The sequence below is a fragment of the Oxyura jamaicensis genome, chromosome 1, assembly GCF_011077185.1.
Source record: "Oxyura jamaicensis isolate SHBP4307 breed ruddy duck chromosome 1, BPBGC_Ojam_1.0, whole genome shotgun sequence".
Classification (NCBI taxonomy): Eukaryota; Metazoa; Chordata; class Aves; order Anseriformes; family Anatidae; genus Oxyura; species Oxyura jamaicensis.
Genome location: NC_048893.1, coordinates 49,000,964 through 49,018,160, shown reverse-complemented (window position 1 = coordinate 49,018,160; position 17,197 = coordinate 49,000,964). Strand labels below are relative to the sequence as shown.

At 34.8% G+C, this 17,197-nt stretch overlaps 1 protein-coding gene across 4 annotated transcripts in view; it reads left to right on the top strand.

Moving 5' to 3' along the window:
• Positions 1–15,037, top strand: part of TMTC3 (transmembrane O-mannosyltransferase targeting cadherins 3) — a 39,094-nt gene extending 24,057 nt beyond the window's left edge. For 3 of the 4 annotated variants that reach the window (XM_035337760.1, XM_035337736.1, XM_035337743.1), the window contains 7 exons: positions 999–1,147; positions 4,383–4,503; positions 5,109–5,220; positions 5,976–6,079; positions 7,213–7,382; positions 8,175–8,401; positions 9,893–15,037. In XM_035337760.1, the coding sequence (XP_035193651.1) occupies positions 999–1,147; positions 4,383–4,503; positions 5,109–5,220; positions 5,976–6,079; positions 7,213–7,382; positions 8,175–8,401; positions 9,893–10,713 (1,704 nt within the window). In that variant the 3' untranslated portion in view covers positions 10,714–15,037. The remainder of the gene's footprint in view (positions 1–998; positions 1,148–4,382; positions 4,504–5,108; positions 5,221–5,975; positions 6,080–7,212; positions 7,383–8,174; positions 8,402–9,892) is intronic. The other variant, XM_035337754.1, reaches the window with a different exon arrangement.
• Positions 15,038–17,197: the final 2,160 nt, after the last annotated feature.

Below are 17,197 nucleotides of genomic sequence, written 5' to 3'. Positions count from 1 at the left end.
GACCACTTGATCCATGTTAATGGTACATGTGCATACTCTTGGCTCCTTGAGTAATGAGATAACATTTAATCAGTGTGGCATTTTTATATGTGAAATCCTAGATTCTTTCATACTGGATGTGTTGACTGTTTTAATATACAAAAGACAGTTCTTCTTACCTAGACAGAAGATGACAGCCAATTATATAGCAAATTTCTAAAAAAAAATCCTTTTTACTTTATTCAAATAAATATTATATTTCTGTAGTTTTTTTTTTGTTTTTGTTTTGTAACTTGGAGACCATATATTTAGAATTAATTAATTGTAATTATTTAATAATTGAAATAATTTATTTGTAATTATTGGTCATGTCCAATTTGTTTGTAGCAGATGGGCTTCTCTGTCTTTTAATGTCTCCCCCAGGCATGCACCTTTTTGTTAAGATGTCTGTCAGAAACCTAAGAGCTCCAATTAACGCAGTTGATAAGTTCCTTGTCATTTTCAGTATTTTGGGGTGCCTGTAGTATAGCACCTAAACATGGATGTTAATTCAATGGTTGCTTCTGATTTTTGTTATTCAGATTTTTAATAGAAACTAAAAATGGAATTGTAAAATGAATTTGTTTGCATCATATAATTGTTAATTATTACGAAAGACAATCTCCAAGGTTTTAGGTCTGCCATATTTTTGTATGTGGAGCTGGTTTGAACACTGGTTTGAATTTGACCTTTGATCCTAGCATTGTGTCATACAGCTGCTCTTTTCTGTAGTACAGAAAACCAATTACACTAGGCTGCCTAAGAGTGTCATTGGTAGGGTCTAACCTGGCATGTTCAGAGTGGTCTCAATGTAAAACAGATCTTTATACGTAAAAGAAAAAAAAAAAAAAGACATAGATCTACCATGTATGTCAGACTTTGTTTTTTTTTGCTTTTGTAATTGCTTTATAATTTGTCTTTTGAGTACATTCTGTCACTGCCTAATCTTACTTACTAATTAATTTGCATTTCTTTTCTAGGCACTCTGCTTAATAGTACTACCCTTCATTCCTGCATCAAACCTCTTTTTTCCTGTTGGATTTGTAGTAGCAGAACGTGTGCTATATGTTCCTAGCATGGGATTCTGCATTCTAGTAGCACATGGATGGAAGAAATTATCAAATAAAAGGTACAGTAAGTTTATCTGTAACCAGTTTAACTCATTTCTCCTAAATTAATAAAAGACAGGGATATTTATAACTGCGGGCTTTCCCAATAGGGCTTTAACCAGTGTGAATTTATGATGTTACAGGTCCTGTTCTGCATCAAGTTCTTACTGAATGCAGAGTAGTGACCAAGGGTAACTGTTTGGCAGTCCCGTGGTGTGAGCAAATGACAGCAAGGAACTTAGGAGACCAGCGGATATTTTTTAATTTATAAACTGATATGTACCATCAGCAGTGTTGCTTTGAAAATGTAGTACACTGGCTGCTCTTCCTGTAGAGGAATTTAGTGCTGCTTTAGGGGATAAACATATACTAAACAATTTATTAGGAAAAAGCACTTTTGCGTAATCAGATAGTTTGAATTAAATTTACCCATATGTATGTTGGGTGCAGTCAGAAGGTCAGCATCTTGAGTTAGTCTTCTGATTAAGTACTCTTAATTATTTAAAAATTAATTATGATTGAGCTTCTTGCTACAAACAAGGTAGACTAGAAGTTATTTTTAGCTGTGCTGTGTGTGAAGTAAATTCATTAGCAAGTGTAACAGATAACTTCAGTCTTTTCAGTCTGTGCCACAGTCTTGTGAAGCGTCAGTGATGTGAGGTGAAAGGATAATGGATAATATATTTCACCTATATTTCACCTTTCACCTTGTGAGGTGAAAGGATAATATATTGAATTCATTTATACAACCAATCTTGCTGAAGTTCACTGATTTCTTTGAAATTTTTGTGACATCATTAATCAGATTTTATCATGAGTTCATGGCCCTTAAGCTTTTTTAGTTGATAGCAGTTTGCCATATTAGGTCAAACTATTTCACCAAGTAGAGATACATATATATATATATATTTAAAATTATTTTGGAGCAATCAGTTTAAAATTTGGTTGAGCTTGGATTTGGAGAGAGAACCAAATTGTAAGAAGAGGGTAAACATTACAGGACCTTTGTTTCACAAATCACAATTTTTTGTATTTCGGCTTTTATTACAGGAACTGAATGAATAGGAGTGCAGGAGGAGTTTTAAATCTGATGGAGAGGGGAGATACCATAGAGCATTGATCCTTTGCCTCTTAAGAAAAATAGTCCTTACGATACTAAATACTGAGATTCTTCCACTAGACCTACCATTGTTGTTATTCTGAGGGTATTCGGAGGTTCATTTAAAAACAAAAACTGCAAAACTTATTTTTCAATACCTTTGAAACCAAACACTTTAGAATGCAAGGTAGCTTACATTACACATCACTACAAAATGGACTGCCTAAATATCTCTTTTATGTAAACATACATGGTATTTTATGTTTTAAATCATTTTTAAGGATTAGGCAAAAAAAATTCTTGTCTAGATATGATTTACACTTCATTCAAAGGTGACTGACTAAGGTTTATGTAATGCATGTATATCAGTCTGCAGCATGTGAAAATACCTTCATTACTGATAAAATTTTCAGGTTTTAAGTGCTAAGAATGTACATCAGAACTGCTCAGTATTTGTTTAACTAAAAAATGACTTAGATAAGAATTTCTCCTTTGAAATTTCTGCTCTGAATGCATGTTTTGCATGGACCTTAGGTTTTCTAGTGTCTTGTACGTTGTAAATGCTTCCTCCTGAGCTGGATGCTCTACCCTTTTTACCCTAGTGCCATACTTCTGCTCATCTGGACAAACTGAAAGGCAGCCAATCCCAGTATATGTTGTTGTCTGCTGTTGTTAGAAGTGAGGCCTTGCAGGATAACTTGTGCTAATTGGTGCTGCCAAAGCTGACAGCAGTGGATAAGGAGAAATTGGTGATACCCTGTGGGAGTGAGGGGAAAGTATTATCACAAATCCCACTACGAAGTGGCAAAAATAGAAGTGTTGTGACAGAAAGCAAGGATCCAGGAGAGGACAGATAGGGAGGAAAATGAGGCAACAGCATGGCTTACTACAAAAATATTGCAAGTCAGTGCTCTAAAAAGTCTCACGATGTGGAATACACTCCTTGCTTTAGAAATGGGGGGGGGGGGAGAGGGGAGGGGCTTTTTCATGAGCCTGGTGGGGATATGGATTATTGCATGTCTCAGTTCTCACCAGCTGCTTTGTGGTGCTGGAATTCCTCTCACTTCTGCTGCTCTACTTTTTAATTTATTTTAAAGCAAAACACAATAACCACCACCAACAAAAACAAGCACAGTCTTGCGTGTGCAATATTTTGTATATGAGGGGAAAAGCTTCTGTTTTTCTGTTAAACCCCTGTGAAGTACACGGGAATGTGAACAGCTAAACCAAGAAGTAGCTGGCAAAGGTGGATAGTTATGTCTACTGCAGAATGATATTTTTAAAGCTTTTTAACAAAGTCATGTTCATAATTGGAGGAAGACTACTAGATCTTTATGGTGTTTTTCACATATAGATCTGAATTCAGAGACCAAATGGTCATTCTGTTAAAGTTTGTTTTATATCTGGTGTAGTTAAACCAAGCGATATTCAAACTCCAGAAAATAAACTGCAGAAAATCTAGAAGATTGTTGCTGACAAGCTGGCCATAGAGTGTGATTTGTGCTCCTGATCTGCAGCTTTTAAAATAAAATATAAGCTGTTCAAGAGGCACTGAACCTTTCTCCTACTAAGGTACTACCGTTGCATTGTGTTTACTTAAGGAGCATTGGGTGGTCTCCACAGCATACCTCTCTGATAAGAGTTATGCTACAGTGTGGGAAAGGTTGGTAATGCATTCAGTAAAGAACTTGTGCAGAATCACCTGATACTAAATGAAAGGATAGGATGACATGTTAGTTTTTCTCGTTTCATTTTTGAAGCTATTACATTTTATACAGTGTTTTGAAGAACTTCACTGTTGGACATCGTGATCATGTTCATTGTCTAAGATTACAGATAAGGTCTGAAAAGCAAAAGTAGTTTTCCTACATTTTTGTTTCACATTATATTATGTGGATTGCATTTGTTTTTATTAAGCAGATTGCATAGTGACGCAAAATAAAAAAAAAGACAAACAGGTGAATAACTTGAAATTAGACATTAGATTCCTTTTAAATTTTGGACTGCTACAACTAATGTTCAGGCAAGTTGGAATATACCATTCACAAATATGTTCTGCACGTTTTTTGCCTCCTAGGATAGGAGATATTTTATTTAGTATACATAAGAAATGTTTGTGTGCTTTTAACAAATCTTTTATTTTTTATTTTTAATAGTGTACTAAGAAAAATTTCTTGGGTTTGTTTGGCTGTGGTACTATTCACGCACGCTTTAAAAACACTGCACAGAAACTGGGACTGGGAATCAGAATACACATTGTTTATGTCAGCTTTAAAGGTACTGTATCTTATTTGAAAGGGATAATGGAAAATTGTGTTGCTGTTCTAAAAAAACGTTGACTGCATTAGAGCATGATAAGAATGGAGAGAAATTTTATGCTTGTTTTGCCACTTTTATTTCTATGTTGACAGTATCTAATTAGTAGCTTTTGGGAATGCTTTATAAGCAGTGTGATGCACACATGGGAATTCATGCACAAGAAACGAGAATTTTTTCTTAATGTGTTAAAACAGTTGAATGTATTCTCTTAACTGAAGGTAAACACAATATGTTTGAATACAAAATCTACAAAAGGTTTGCATAAAATTGTTTCTTTAAATGTACATATGGCGTGATATGATAGTTTGAACAACCATCTATTCATTTTTTGATAATTACATTTTAAAATCCCTGGAATTTTTAGGTACTAATGACTAGAATAAATGGATGTTGAGCAGGAAGTTCAATGTAATTGTTCTGTATGTGCTGTTTTGTTGTTCTTTACACATAGGAACTTCATCTTTCATATGCTTTGTGTTTTTCCAACTTCAAGATTTAGTTGTAAGAAAATCAAATGCAGCTTAATACGTTATATATTGATATCTTTTTGTTGTTGTTTTTAGGTGAATAAGAACAACGCAAAACTATGGAACAATGTGGGGCATGCCTTAGAAAATGAAAAGAATTTTGAAAGAGCTTTGCAATTCTTTATACAAGCCACCCAAGTGCAACCAGGTAAAACCTCTGACTAGCTGCCACTGAATGGCTTCTCCCTGCTCCTAATATGTCAGGATGCTTAGCTTACATAACAAAACATTCTGAATTACCAGTTTTTCACCAACTGAACAGCTAACAAGGCCGGTTAAATGATATGTGGTTTTTCAGTGTGATGAATATATTGATGAGTTAGTATTACAAGTTAATAAGCTCCTCCCCCAAAAAATCTTCAGTGAAAGTTTCTTTCTATAGAAAGATGCATATACTTTTCATTTAAAGCCATTATTTCAGTTCATTCAAAAATATCATCATCCAACCTGTAATTCCTTTTGAAGTATAACTATTATTTATATTTAATTTTCTTACTTAATACTAAGGAAGAGTATGAAAAAGATATCTAGGATGTATCCAAGAGCACATTTATTCTCTTTTGCATACTGTTGCAAAAGAATTTCTAGGTAGTACTGGACAACCTTTCCTTTTTCTTTTTAGAAACCTAGTAAATAACTTTCAATTTATGTGCCTCTACTATAGCAAGAGATTAGACATATACATGGAAAATTTACCTACAATTTTTGACCTTTTCCCAAGTAACTTTATGACACATCTTTTGGTTTACGGTTAAATTATTAGCTTCATAATTCATGTGAAAAATATTTTTTTTTTGCTAGTCTTTATGCAGTACCTGTATTTAATGCAGCTCTCAAGCATAGATATTTTTTGTGATACTCAGTGCATGAAGTATTTGAAGTTTCACTCTTTTCTTTGTTAAGATGATATTGGTGCCCACATGAATGTAGGAAGAACTTACAAAAACTTAAACAAAACTAAAGAAGCCGAAGAATCATATATGATTGCTAAATCATTGATGCCACAGGTAATTAGAAACTACCACCATAGGAGGGAACTCTTTCAGACCTTATATTCTTGATACAACTTTCTTATTTTTTTGTTGAAGCTGCATGTTGCTATATGCTCTCTCCCCTCCTTCCCCCCAAAGTTATCTCTTAAAAGAAAAGGTGACACGCAATCGTAGCTCTTTAAAACATGCTTGGACCTTCTTTGCTAAAAAATATTTTAAGTTACTTTTAATATTGTTTTAGATTATTTTATGGCTCAAATTGAGGATACAAAATAATAATCAAGTTACCAATGTGCACTTACAGTTTCTAATCACAGTGGGTTTACTTTAATATCCAGATAATTGATGATGATCAGTTTCTGAGCCCACAGAAGTCTTAAATGCAGTGTTGGAGGTGGGAGAAGGCAGTTGCAGCCGTGACAAAAAAATAATAATTTGAAAATACTTTTAAAAAACTGTCCTCTATTACCTTTACCATTTGTAAAGTTGTATTTATACCTAGTAAGTATTACTTTAGCTGTTTAAGAGAAGAGCAATATTTCTGGGGCAAGGTAACAAACATTAAGGGCAAAATGAGACTGACAAGAAAAATCCCTTGAGTATAACATTAAAAAGCTTGCACCATGAAACAGTATGAAGATTCTAGTAGACAGTACATTGGTTATAATTCCATAGCATTTTCATCTTTCATGTAAATTTTTCATCTGCTCTGTAAGTGGATGGTAAAATTGTGCTTACACTGAACTAAAGGGTTTAAAAAAAAGGATTGTCTGATAGAATGTCATTTTAAGCTTTAAGAAATACTCTTTGTATGAATGGGGAAAGTTTTACAAGATCTGGATGGTTGTTAATGGCCATTTGCATGAGGCAAGTTAAGTAGTAACAGCTTAATTGATAACTTTTGTATCCTTTTTTTTTCACGTGGGTGATTTTCCACATGTTCATAGAATTAAGAAGACAAAATATTTTGTTATGTTTTTATGATTTTTTTTTTCTTGGAGGAAGAGCTGCTATTTGTTAAGTGGCTGTAGACTGTCCAGTAGTACCCTAAAACAAATGCAGCAGGCTGAAGAGTAGTTCTGTACTGATTTTCTTTCATATTTTTACTCTTTTTTTTTTTTTTTTGGTACATATATTATTTCTGGCAGATTATTCCAGGTAAAAAGTATGCAGCAAGAGTTGCTCCTAACCACCTGAATGTTTATATTAACCTTGCAAACTTAATTCGAGCAAATGAATCTCGCCTTGAAGAAGCAGATCAATTATATCGACAAGCAATTAGTATGAGGCCAGATTTCAAGCAAGCTTACATCAGCAGGTATTTTCTAATTTTAGAGATACATATTCTTGAATGTACATTTGTGTATTTGCAGTGCTGTGAACACTGTTTAGTTCATACAATTGCATTAGCTTCTGGAAATGATTTATTTTCATATAAGATGAAAATTTGGGGCAATAATAAATCATTTATGGCAAGTCTTGTTCTTACACATTCCTACTTCAGTGCGTTTCCACATAGTCTGTGTATTTGAACATTGTATAGGTAGATGCTTCCATTAGACATCTTTCTGAATAACATACTCAGATTTCTAATCTTGTTTAGTTTTGAACTAAAACACTTCTGATTACTCTGAATAATGGAGTTTTTCTTTGTTCTTTTGTTGAAAATGGTTCAGAAAAAGCAAGAAATGGGAAGCACATAAATGGGTGGCTAAATGACTGTGGGTTTTGAGGCTTCTGTCCATTGTTCTGTTAGTTGTGATTCTTCCTGGGACTTAGGGAGGTGCAGAGGTGTGTAGACTCCAGCTTTTGCAGTGTAATTACACAGCCAATATCAGGAGTCCATGATAACTCATGTATGTGGGTTCTTTTGTTCTGCTTATACATCTCCTGTATGTAAACTTCTCAGAGCTGAAAGCTTTGGGGGATGTTACATAATCACAATCCTGTGCTTTCTTGTGTTTAAAACAAAACAAAACTAGTATTACTAGTATTTCACATCTACTTTCTATAGGAAGATTAATTTCTTTTTTAAAAAGGCAGAAAAATGTTAACTATTTTTGTACTTCTATGAGTAAAATTTCTGAATATTAAATTTATTCTTCAACAGGGGAGAATTACTTTTAAAAATGAACAAGCCTCTGAAAGCTAAGGAAGCTTACCTTAGAGCTCTAGAACTAGACAGAACCAACGCAGACCTGTGGTACAACTTGGCAATTGTTTACATTGAACTGAAAGATCCAACAGAAGCCCTGAAGAATTTTAATCGAGCACTAGAACTCAACCCAACACATAAATTGGCACTGTTCAACTCAGCCCTGCTAATGCAGGAATCTGGTATGTTAGTTATTCCTTATATAAATATTATGTATTTATAGGATGCATATCACCTCTTTTTTTAATGAACTGATTTATTTTTGAAAAGTGGAAGTTTGTAGCATCATCAAAGAAACTGTTTATTGTAATAGTCATCTTCGTCGTTTATTGATAGTGCTTGGAATTTGTACAGATTGTACATATACCTTAGCTGATTAGCACCTTTAAAACTATTTTACAATAGAACATCTTATACATATAAAAAATAGGGGGTTACACAAAACTCTTCGTCAAAATTGTACCTATATAATAAAAAAGTGAAGTATGTATTATACTAATGTTTTGCATTTATATTGATTTCGTCCTTTCCTCATCAATTAAAAATCATTGACTTATCTGGGTTTTAAATCTAGTCTTGGGAAATGTGAATGTTTTCAGTTTCCTCTGAAATATTTCTGATTAGTATGAATCAAATTGGATTTTCATGAATTTGTTTTTTGTATGTTTAGCTTCTGTCTGTATGGGTAAATATGGCTGTCGCCATATAAAAACTGTTGCAAAACATAATTAGGAAGTGACAAGTAAGGTTTGTTTCCCTTTTTCGTAGGGTAATTTACCATCCCAACAAGAGATAATAGAGTTGATTGGAGCTGATCCAAATGGATTGTTCTTGCTCTTCATCTCTTGCCACATTGTAAGTTAGGTAGTACAAGAAACGCCTTGTTTCTTGTCTGAAGTAGCACAAGGGGCTTCAATTGAGCAGAAGTGTTAGTTGTCTATTTTTGAGTACCCCATACTGGAAGAAGGTACTCTTTCAGGAGGTGGGAGGAGGTTAAAATCAGGTCCCTAATCCCCCATCCTTCAGTAAGTCTATGCCTGGAATTCGTTATTAAAATATATTCACTGAAATACTAATTAAAGTAGCACAGATTACAAGCTAGGATTCCTGCTATTATCAGACAATATTATTTTTATACTTTATTTTTTAAACAATTTGATGCAAAACAAAATGTTACAGATTTTGTTTTGAAATGATAATAATGATAAGGTATTATAGCCTGGCTAAATCAGACATCACCCTATGTAATCTCTATCAGTATTCTTTTCAGTATGTCTTTAACAAAATGAGGTCTTCTAAGTTTTGAGAGGTGATTTGTCAGAACTGACAACTTCTCTGCATTCCAGTTGCTCACTCATACATGAAAATAATCCCTGTTAAACTTGTAGAGACACCTTTTGTATCTGTTCTACCGAACCTAAATATAATTTAACAGATAATAGGATAATGATGCTGACTTTGGCTACAAGTCAGCTGTAAGTAGTTTTGTCCTGTAAAGGATGTAAATGTCATTTAATTTTGCTGCTACACGGCACAAATAAAAAGTAATATTGTAAAACCTTTAACTTTCACAGAAGTTATATTTTAATTTGTTTAAGAATTAGCACTTTACTGGCCAGGCCTAAAAATACTTCAGTATAAATCTATAATTAAATGCATTTTCTGTCATTTAGGTGATGCTCGGCTTAGACCTGAAGCTAAACAAAGACTGTTAAATTATGTGAAAGAAGAACCACAGGACGCAAATGGCTACTTCAATTTGGGTATGCTGGCAATGGATGACAAAAAAGATGTGGAGGCAGAGGCATGGATGAAGAAAGCCATAAGGTTACAGCCCAACTTCCGAAGTGCTTTGTTCAATTTGGCATTACTTTATTCTCAGACATCAAAAGAATTGATGGCTTTGCCTGTCCTGGAAGACCTACTGAAATACTATCCTGATCATACCAAAGGTCTCATTTTGAAAGGAGATATCCTTATGAACCAAAAGAAAGATATAGCTGGAGCAAAAAAGTGCTTTGAAAAAATTTTGGAACTGGATCCCAACAATGTACAAGGAAAACATAATCTTTGTGTTGTTTACTTTGAAGAACGAGACTTAATAAAAGCAGAAAAATGTTTGGTTGAAACTCTAGCTCTGGCACCTCATGAGGAGTATATTCAACGTCATCTGAACATAGTTAGAAGTAAAATTGCATCACTTAGTGTTACAGAACAGTCATCGCTTCCAGCAGATGGGACTGCAACTACTGCTGCAGAAGAAAAAAAAAAATCATTTCAAAATTTGAAAGACGTAAAAAATGAGCAGAAAACATCCCAAGCAACAGCTGGTAACAATAAAGGGCAATCAAAAAATAAGAAACGAACAGAGAAAAACGGTATGGAAAAAGAGACTCCCAAAAAATCTACAAAAGAAATCAAAGATATTGAGAAAAAGAGAGTTGCTGCTTTGAAAAGACTAGAAGAGATTGAACGTATATTAAATGGTGAATAGTCTTTATCATGTCACGAAAGAGTAAGGAAGGAGTACTATTTTTAGTTGTTTAATGTGATCCAACTGGAAGATGGTTTCAGTGCATTGGAAATAGAAAAAATGTTGACTGCATATCATTTGGCAAGCAGTGAAAGTCATTACAATGCTTTATGTGAGAAGTACAAATTTAAATGTGGTGTGGGGTATGGATGGGGATTGAAGGGTAATGGGTTGAGAATAATCTTAAATGCAGAATCTTAACTGAGAAAATAGTACTCAAAAATCATAGTAAGTCAGGAGTATTCAGGAAGGCTACTTTCAAGGAATCCATGAAAAAAATGAGTGGTGAACTGATAGGATAAGCCAGACACTGCTGCTTTTCCACATAAAAATCTCTTTGGGTTAACATTTTCTACATTTCCATTTTACACATCAACAGTTTAAATCATTCTAGACCTTTGTTTGCTCTACGTGGAAAAGCATTTTTCCTTTTGTTATTTGTTTAGAGAGCTTATCAAAGTCAGTAAAGTGCCACTGGTTGTAGTATGTATGTGTTAGACCATAGGATGATGCAGCAGCACACTAAAATTTTCAATTGTGTTCTAAATAAGGAATGATATAATAACCTTTTAATTGTTCTTTACTTACAGTGCTAATGGTTTGTACTGTTTTACCGAATAGAAATCTTATGGTGCTCGTAAGATCTTTAGTCTATGCTTTACTTTAAAAGAAAACGTGTTTTTTCTTCAACTACCAAACATCTGGTTGTTTTTTAAAGTATATATATGGGGGAAAGAAACAAAACAAAAACCACCTTTTTTCCCTCTTTCCCTAGTTCATTGAATGCCGACAAATGCACTTTTGGTACAGCAACCAATATGCTGTGCAGTAGTCCTTGTCAACTTTGTATGGATGACTGTGGATTGACTCTTTTGTGTGGGAAGTTCTTCTTTGTTTATAGTAAATTGGCTTTATTGTTGGAACACTATTTTAAGCCTCATGACTTTTCACAACATTGATTTAAGCAATGATTGCTTATAACAATGTGATAATAATTAAGCCACTGAATTTAGCAATGTTTAACACAAGGAAATGTGGACAGTGTGCTTCCAAATACTAAGTTCTTTTGTTTCGACACTTTGTCATGGGTGTGTGGTTTTTATTAAATATTTATTTTGACTAGTAAAATATTCCATTTACAGTTTTCCACTAATGCATAATTTTTATTTCCTACATGAAATTATTTTTTGTAATTTCAGTGTTGCTTTTACCCTTGTGCAATGCATATATTTTTGTTTAAATATATTACCTATTACTGAAGTGTGATGCCTCCCTTAATTATGAGAAAGAAGAGAAGAGCTGGGTGGAGAAAGAAGTATAAGTGATGGGTTCCTTAATAACTTAATCATTAAATCTAATTCTTACTCTCCATGTTTTGTCTTATTTCACTATGTAGAAGTATTCCTTAGCAACCCTGTTTAACCATAGTCCTTTCTGTAACTGCTCAGCTTTCTGCCTCTGGCAGTAATCCAGCTGTAAGATGTAATGTTTATCTTAGTGGGAGGGTTCTTAAATGTCTGAAGGCCTTGCAGGGACCTTTTCTTTATTATGTATCATTTGTAATGTTACCACAACAATTGCTTGTATGGTAATAACTAGGAAAAGACTGTATGGGTTTTTAAAAACATGATCTAAAATCTGTGGACATAACTAGGTACCTGGTGTGCAGCCATTCCTCATACACAGGTTTTGAGTGTTCACTGTAGCACCAGGAATCTATTGACCACACCTTGAAAATTGCTGCTTTATCTTAATCTGTGAATAACTTGGATACTTGTAGCTAAAATGGTTATGTGGAGCTGTATAGAAACACTAAATTGCATATTAAGTCTTCCCTCCTGACCTTTGTTTTACAAATGAATTAGTCATTGTTCTGGGTGATACAAAGGAACATTCATTTGAAAGTGGAAGGAACTACGTAGTAAGAAAAGGTACTTTCTGTCTGGCTATGCAGGCCAAAATTCTGTTTTTGTTTTGTTTTTACTATTAAGAGTCTAGATTCCAGTTGCCATGCTGTTATCATTCAGTCTGTAAATTCGAGAGAAGAGGCACGTTCTCAGGTTCAGCAGTGGAGCTGCTCCCACTCTGCTCTAAAAATGACCATACCATACAAGTAGCTGCTCTTCAGGGACTAGCAAGAATTGTTAGATGTACTGACACTCAGAGGTGCCATCAGTTTTAACTAAATAGTCATTAGACTGGCATAAGCTAGAGTATGCTGGTGGTAGGTCTTTCAGTCTCTTATCATGTAATATGTGCCCTTTGTTTCTTCTAAAAAACATAGTAAAAGCAAGTATTTTGACTACTGTCAATATGTCAAATTGTATTTAACCTGTTTTAGGGTGTGTCAACCATTTTAAACTCACAGGAAGAATGTTGCAGTAAATAGAAGCAGTGTAACTGCTAAAAACAAACGACAACAACAAAAAGTAAAATTTTATGTTCATTCAAATCTGGTTTCTTTGAATGAATTAAGTTTTATCAGCTCTGCAGGGAAATAGTTGGGTATTATTAATAATAGGAACATTTTCCTACAAACAGGCATGTGCAAAGTGTCACAGATTGAAGTCACAAAGAATGAAGTGGGAGATAAATTCCTTTCAGTGTGCACTGCTGTTTGTCCCTTGGTTAGGCAACACTGGAAGAGAAAAAGTCAAGACGGGAGTAAAGACAGGAAGATTGCTGTAGATGGAGGGTTACATATAAGGAAAGCAAGAAAATGTGGTACGTGTGTGTTACCATAGACTGAATGAAATGTGAAGATTTTGTTTTCTGCTCAGTTGCAGTGACTTACTGAATTGTACCTTATTTTGAAACAGTGTAATTTCAATACATTTAAAAGGAAGATGATGCGCTGAAATCTTAGGTGAGTCTTGGCTTCAACCTGAGAAAAAATATAGCCTATAGCAGCTTCTCATCCAGATCCTTATTCCCCACTGGCCTTCTGGTATGAAGCAGACAGACTCAAGATCCTCCTGCTCTGAAGAGACAAGGTTCTCATTGCCCATAGGATGCAAGAGATGCACATTCTTTGTTTTCCTGGAGCTACAGGACTGTTGTCACCATGTTGTTCCTAAATGAACATAAAACACTGACTATAGTAGTATGTTACTACTACTCTGCCTTTCTTCGTTTACCAAAAATAGCTGGACTGAATAGGGCCTGTGGGATACTGAGGCAGCCTCCCATTTAATGGAACTTCAGAACAAAGCACAGACCTGCTTTCTCAGTAGGTGTTGTCAGTTGCAGAAGTTAAGTACTTCAAAAGCTGCTCAAACATTTTGGCACTGTGCATATAGTCTGTCCAGCCCAGCATCCAAGCAGATTCCCCTTCTTCACATCTCAAGGGTATTACAAGACTAAGCACTGAGAGCAGCTTTTTATATGCAACAGTACAGTCTTCTGGTGCTTCAGTGTCAGATGAGGCTCTTGCAATATCAAACAGTACCTTCTACATAAATGCAAAGCTGCCCACATGCCTGCTTCCAGGGTACAGAGCTAAAGGCTGAGCATGCAGGCTTGTGGCATTTGTTTCTTCCTGAAATTTCATTTGGAAAGGCCTAATGGAGATCAAAACAATTCTAGGAAATTAGCAGCCCGCCCCGGGCTCTTGCATAGTTTGCATCCCACAAAGGCACAAGGAAGGGTCCCATATTGGGCAAGTGTATATGGTAGGGGCTTTTTTGTGCAGAGGTGGTGATCATCCACCTCTGCCTAGCCAAACGCATGGAGCTGCTACAGCAGAACTTGCTCCTCCTCGAAGGACCTGCTTCACCCTATGCCATGTAACCCAAATTGTGCCTCTTTGGCTTTCAACCTGGGAGTCCTGCTTTGCTTAGGAAAAAAGCCTGAAAATTGAAAGTCTGGAAGACACCTGTCCTTCTACCCATCCTTCACCTCACTTCCTCTACGTACAAAGCTTTAGCACTCTTCATGTATGTGTTTCAGCTGAGCAAGAAGAGCTTGTCCCCCCAAACCTCCAATTTAGCTTACAAAAAAAGGTAAGTAAACCATTCCTATTTGTGATCAAAATAGCATAGCTTGCTAGTTTACATGTATTCATATGCTACATTAAATTAAAATAAAATAAATTTAAAAAAAGATAAATACCACATTATTTTTATAGCATTCAGTGAGTGGTAGCAAAGCCAGTATTATTTCAAAAAGTTGCAAACTGCTTTCTGTGGTCTGATAGTCCCCTTCTACAAACCAGTGGTTTGTACGCAGAACTGAATGTATGTGTCTTTTGCAAACAGGCGGGGGAAAAAAAAAAAAAAGGAAAACCGTACACCTGTCTCTGTCAAAACAAAATAAATAAAAGTAAGAAGAGAAAGAAAAAATGAAAACTAAACCAAAACAACAACAACAAAAAGAACTTTCCACCTAATTATTCTGGGAAGTGAAGACTAATAAACTCTAACTTCTCTAACTTTCATGAGCTAGGAAAGAGTTACGGCTTTGATAAAATGTCTGTACAGAGGCACTAACAAGTTTTACAGCGAGTTTGGATGTTACATGCCTGTTTGGGTGAGCTGTCTTTTTCAGATGTGAGCAGAAAGAGAAAGAAATTAAATGTGTGGGTCTGTGGGGCTTTGTGTGAGACTACACCTTGATGTGGGAAAATCTACATATGCTAATGAGTGAAAGGGGCTGTGCTGGCAGGAACTGTAGTAACTGGTAGGTTGACAGTACAGACAAATTGGTATATTTTATATTCTTTTTGGGGGGGGGGGGAAATAAGCTTTATATGAGATCATTAATTCTGAGTCTTTTCTGAGCTGAAACTTTTACAAATATGAAGCCTGAAGGATTGTAAACAGAATATAAGTAAGCATTAAAGTAAAGCAGCTTGTTCAGATTTCCTACACCTATTCAGCATATACGTTTGTTCCTTGCGTGTAGTTACCAGCATATTGTCTTCTTAAATACATGTAGCAAGGTATTTTTAATTTGTGTATTCATCCACACACAATGAGAGTAGGTGGAGGAGGAAAATACAACAATTGCAGGATGTCTTACCAAATGTAGAAGTAATAATTTTTGATTTTTAAAATACCATCTTGAACATATTCTCACCTTTATTTGTTTTGCAATTGTTAGCCCAGTCCTATATTTTTGTTGTACACGATCATCATTAAAGCAGGGTGCTGTAGTACTGACTCACCAGTACTAAGAGCTTAAGTTCATGAGAGCTGATGCTTTCACAAAGGGATCAGCTTTTACCTTACCTCAGCCTTCAGTTGAATAACAGAGGCTTGCTTGTTTGTTTGGGCACACTGCATGTTTCACCTACAGGCTACCAGAAATCATGCATCTCAGTTTGCAAGGTATGGCAGTTTCTATGTAGATGTATGATGCCCATGGCAGGGGGATTGGAACTAGATGATCCTTGAGGTCCATTCCAACCCAAGCTGTTCTATAATTTTATGTTAAACATGTACCTTCTCATTAGCAGATAAAGACAGCATGATTTATGTTGTTCAGCACACCTGAAAGCTGTAGTGGGTAGAAGTGAGGAAGCCAATATATAAGAAGTGTTAAGTGTAATTGACATCCAGTAAGTATTATAAAAGGCATGTTATAACTGCTGTGCTTAGAAATTATGCAAAACTATGGTCTTGGCTTTAAAAAAAAAAAAAAAAAAAAAAAAAAAAAAGTTTATCAAGAAGCTTTTTTACTTTCTTGAAACAATTTTCAAACAGTTGAATAATTTAATGCCTGCAATGCTGGTTTTTCTTCACTTCTGTACATAAGCAATTAACTTTATTCTGCAAAACTACAAGCAAATAAAACAGGCAAAAGGAGATATTTGAGAGCTTAATACTCAAGAAATTCATTCATCTGTTTCTACAGATATTGCAAGAGAGCTAATCTGCAAAAATATTCATGAAAACATTTAAAGTTTTTGGAGTAATTTCATTCTGATCCATATGCATGAAACAGTTTTGTTAAAATACGATGTTGTGCAAAGATAAAAGCAACAAGGAAATTACGAAGATTTTAATTTCAATTGAGAAATGTAAATGATTCTTTAAGGTTTTCCAAAGATGTTTCAGTTATTTGCATTAGTTTAAATTCACAAGATTTGCCCTGTCTGCAGGACCTTTTCGTCTTGTTTCTAGCAGCTTTTGTTTTTTTGTTTGTTGAACTGTGAGTACAAAAACTGTCAGATGATCATTCAGTTTACAAACACAAGACAGGTTCTATATTTGTAGAGGATACCTAATACCTAGGGATTCTCTACCCTAACTACAAACCATCTCAACTTCAAAGTTTAATAAACCTGTTATATAGTTGTTTTCACTATATGCTGTTGCTTCTTCAGTTCAAAATGAAACGCTATAAAGGGACCGAATGTTAGGTTGAATTGGGGTAACATAGACTATTTCTTAAATACTTTTAGGTTCTATTTTTGTTCTCTTACATTCTTTTCATTTCTCTGGCA